Below are 2,500 nucleotides of genomic sequence, written 5' to 3' on the forward strand. Positions count from 1 at the left end.
GCGTGCGTGCGTGAATGCGTGCGTGCGTATGTGCTTGTGTGTGTTTGTGTGTGCGCACGTGTGTTTTATTGTGTGTGTGGGGTTGTGTACCTGGTAGGTGACCTTCCCAGCATAGTGTTTGAGGGTGAATTCTGGAAGGGGCATCTTGGGCCTGGCATACAACGGGTTGTCACCATGGTGATAATGGCACTTCTGAAGAAAGGTGTGGTCCGTTGCCTAGCAATGATGAACGGGAACCATTGAAAGAAAATGAAAGCAGCAAATCAATTAAGGCCAATGCCTCGAGATGAGTTTAGAAATGCTACGAGTAAAATTAACCCGCGAAAAATACGTATAGGAAAACAGATATCAAAACATTATTTACATTCTAATTAAAAGCACGAATGCATTGACATTTAACAGAAGGTTAACCCTTATTGTTCCGTGATGAGTTTGACCCTCAAGCTTTCCCGCCTCTTCAGAAACACTGGCAACCGTTCAAAACCATTAGCAACGGAGTGAGGGGGGGGGGATATTTCACAATGGATCAACTCAAAAACATCGCCTCACAGATCATACTTTATGGAGCTTGTCGAAGTCGCAACACGTATATTATTATATAGCCCATTAATATCCCGAGCGTGGCGCCCGACAGATGTCAGGCTAGCAGGTGCTTTAAGTAGGAGGTGATATTCTGGAATGGGCTGCAGAATGTACCAATGTGAGAAGCTACGGATCACAAGAGACAATCTTTATTGGCTCAATTCAGGCAGGGTTTTGGATCGTAATATGTCAGGCCTTGAACACACTTATGATACATCCTTATTTTATATTAGACGTTGATACATATTTTTTTATTAATTTGTTTCCCAGTATGATTTGAATAAAACCTGTTCTGTAAATTCATTCCCGTGTGTTTGTGTGTGTGTGTGTGTGTGTGTGTGTGTGTGTGTGTGTGTGTGTGTGTGTGTGTGTGTGTGTGTGTGTGTGTGTGTGTGTGTGTGTGTGTGTGTAAGTATGCATGTGTGCGTGTGCATGGGTGTCCGAGTGAGTGTGTGTGTGTGTGTTTGCACGTTTTGTGTATGGGTATGTGAGTGTATGTGTCTTGTAATGTAACACTTGAATCGATTCCTTCCCATGTGGTGAATGCGTGCCTAGTAGAGCATCCTGCACATTATCTCAACAGGAAAAAGTTTGGGCTTTAGATACCCGATGGGTTGCAGTCACCCAATGGAATCAAACATTCCAACGCACGTCTCAAGCATTTTGTTGTATTTGTGTAAATAGGCAAAGATCTCTATTGTTGTTGTATTGTCTTATTTCCAACGACGATAACCAAACGGGAGGCTGTGGGCCAGAGAGACACACTGGTGCCATGGAAGGTAATCAGTCCGGGCTGTACCTGGGGGAACCCGCTCTGGTCATCCAGTATGCGCAGTATCCCATGGGGCTTAGCGGCGATGAGGTCCAGACAGTCCTGGTTGTGACTGAAGGCCTGCTGCTGCCATTCAATCTGCTCCCTCATGTACTCCTCCTACACACGCACGTCCAGAGAGAGAGGGAGAGAGAGAGAGAGAGAGAGAGGGGGAGAGAGAGAGGGAGGGAGAGAGAGAGAGAGAGAGAGAGAGAGAGAGAGAGAGAGAGAGAGAGAGAGAGAGAGAGAGAGAGAGAGAGAGAGAGTGAGAGAGAGAGAGGGAGAGAGAGAGAGAGAGAGATGGAGAGAGAGAGAGAGAGAGAGAGAGAGAGAGAGAGAGAGAGAGAGAGAGAGACCGAGAGACAGAGAGAGAGGACAGATGCTATAAGGCTAAGGGGAGGGCTGGGGTTGGTTCATCGACTCTGTTCTAATGAGCCCCCCCCCCATCACCAGCCCCAACCCCCCCCCTTCCTCACAGCAGTACTCCTTAACCCAAGCCCCCCCCCCCCCCCCCCCCCCCACCACCAACCTGCTCCTCCTGGAAGACGACCCGGCTGAAGTAGTACTGCAGGGACTCGTTGGCGTAGTTAATGCACAGCTGCTCGAAGCTGTTCACCTGGAGCTCCTGTTGGGGGGGGGGGGTGGAGCCATTAGGGGAGGAGGGGGAGCCGGAATGGGATGGAGTGTGCCCCGCGGCGGGGGGGGCGCGCCACAGGCCTCACCTCGAAGCCGTAGATGTCCAGTATGGCGATGGAGAGCGCCTCGTTGCGGGGGTACACGCGGCCGTTGATGCGCTCCGTCAGCCAACCGAACAGCAGCGAGTACAGGACCTTGGCAACAGCGTCCCTATGGAGACACACAACATTGTTGCCATGGCAACTGAAAACGGGGTTGCCATGGCAACCCTCCCCCTCCTCCTCCTCCTCTTCCTCCTCCTCTTCCTCCTCCTCCTCCCAATAATAATCCCCCTGCGCCACCACCCCCCCCCCCCCCCCCCCCCCCCCCCCCCAGAGCCCTCCACAGTCCTTTGTCCTCACACGCCAGTGACAGACTGGGGGGGGAACATCAAAGTGTTGTCAATCTCCAGAATGACTTCTGGAGGGGTGG

The 2,500-nt window shown here is 51.3% G+C and overlaps 1 protein-coding gene across 1 annotated transcript in view; it reads right to left on the reverse strand.

The window, feature by feature from the left end:
- Positions 1 to 2,500, reverse strand: part of myo15ab (myosin XVAb) — a 50,229-nt gene that overhangs the window by 31,975 nt on the left and 15,754 nt on the right. Inside the window, exons 24-27 of the mRNA XM_030352359.1 lie at positions 2,116 to 2,239; positions 1,923 to 2,018; positions 1,382 to 1,513; positions 91 to 216 (exon numbers count right to left, since the gene is read on the reverse strand). Coding sequence (XP_030208219.1) covers positions 91 to 216; positions 1,382 to 1,513; positions 1,923 to 2,018; positions 2,116 to 2,239 — 478 coding nt within the window. The remainder of the gene's footprint in view (positions 1 to 90; positions 217 to 1,381; positions 1,514 to 1,922; positions 2,019 to 2,115; positions 2,240 to 2,500) is intronic.

This window comes from Gadus morhua, chromosome 3 (genome assembly GCF_902167405.1).
Source record: "Gadus morhua chromosome 3, gadMor3.0, whole genome shotgun sequence".
Classification (NCBI taxonomy): domain Eukaryota; kingdom Metazoa; phylum Chordata; class Actinopteri; order Gadiformes; family Gadidae; genus Gadus; species Gadus morhua.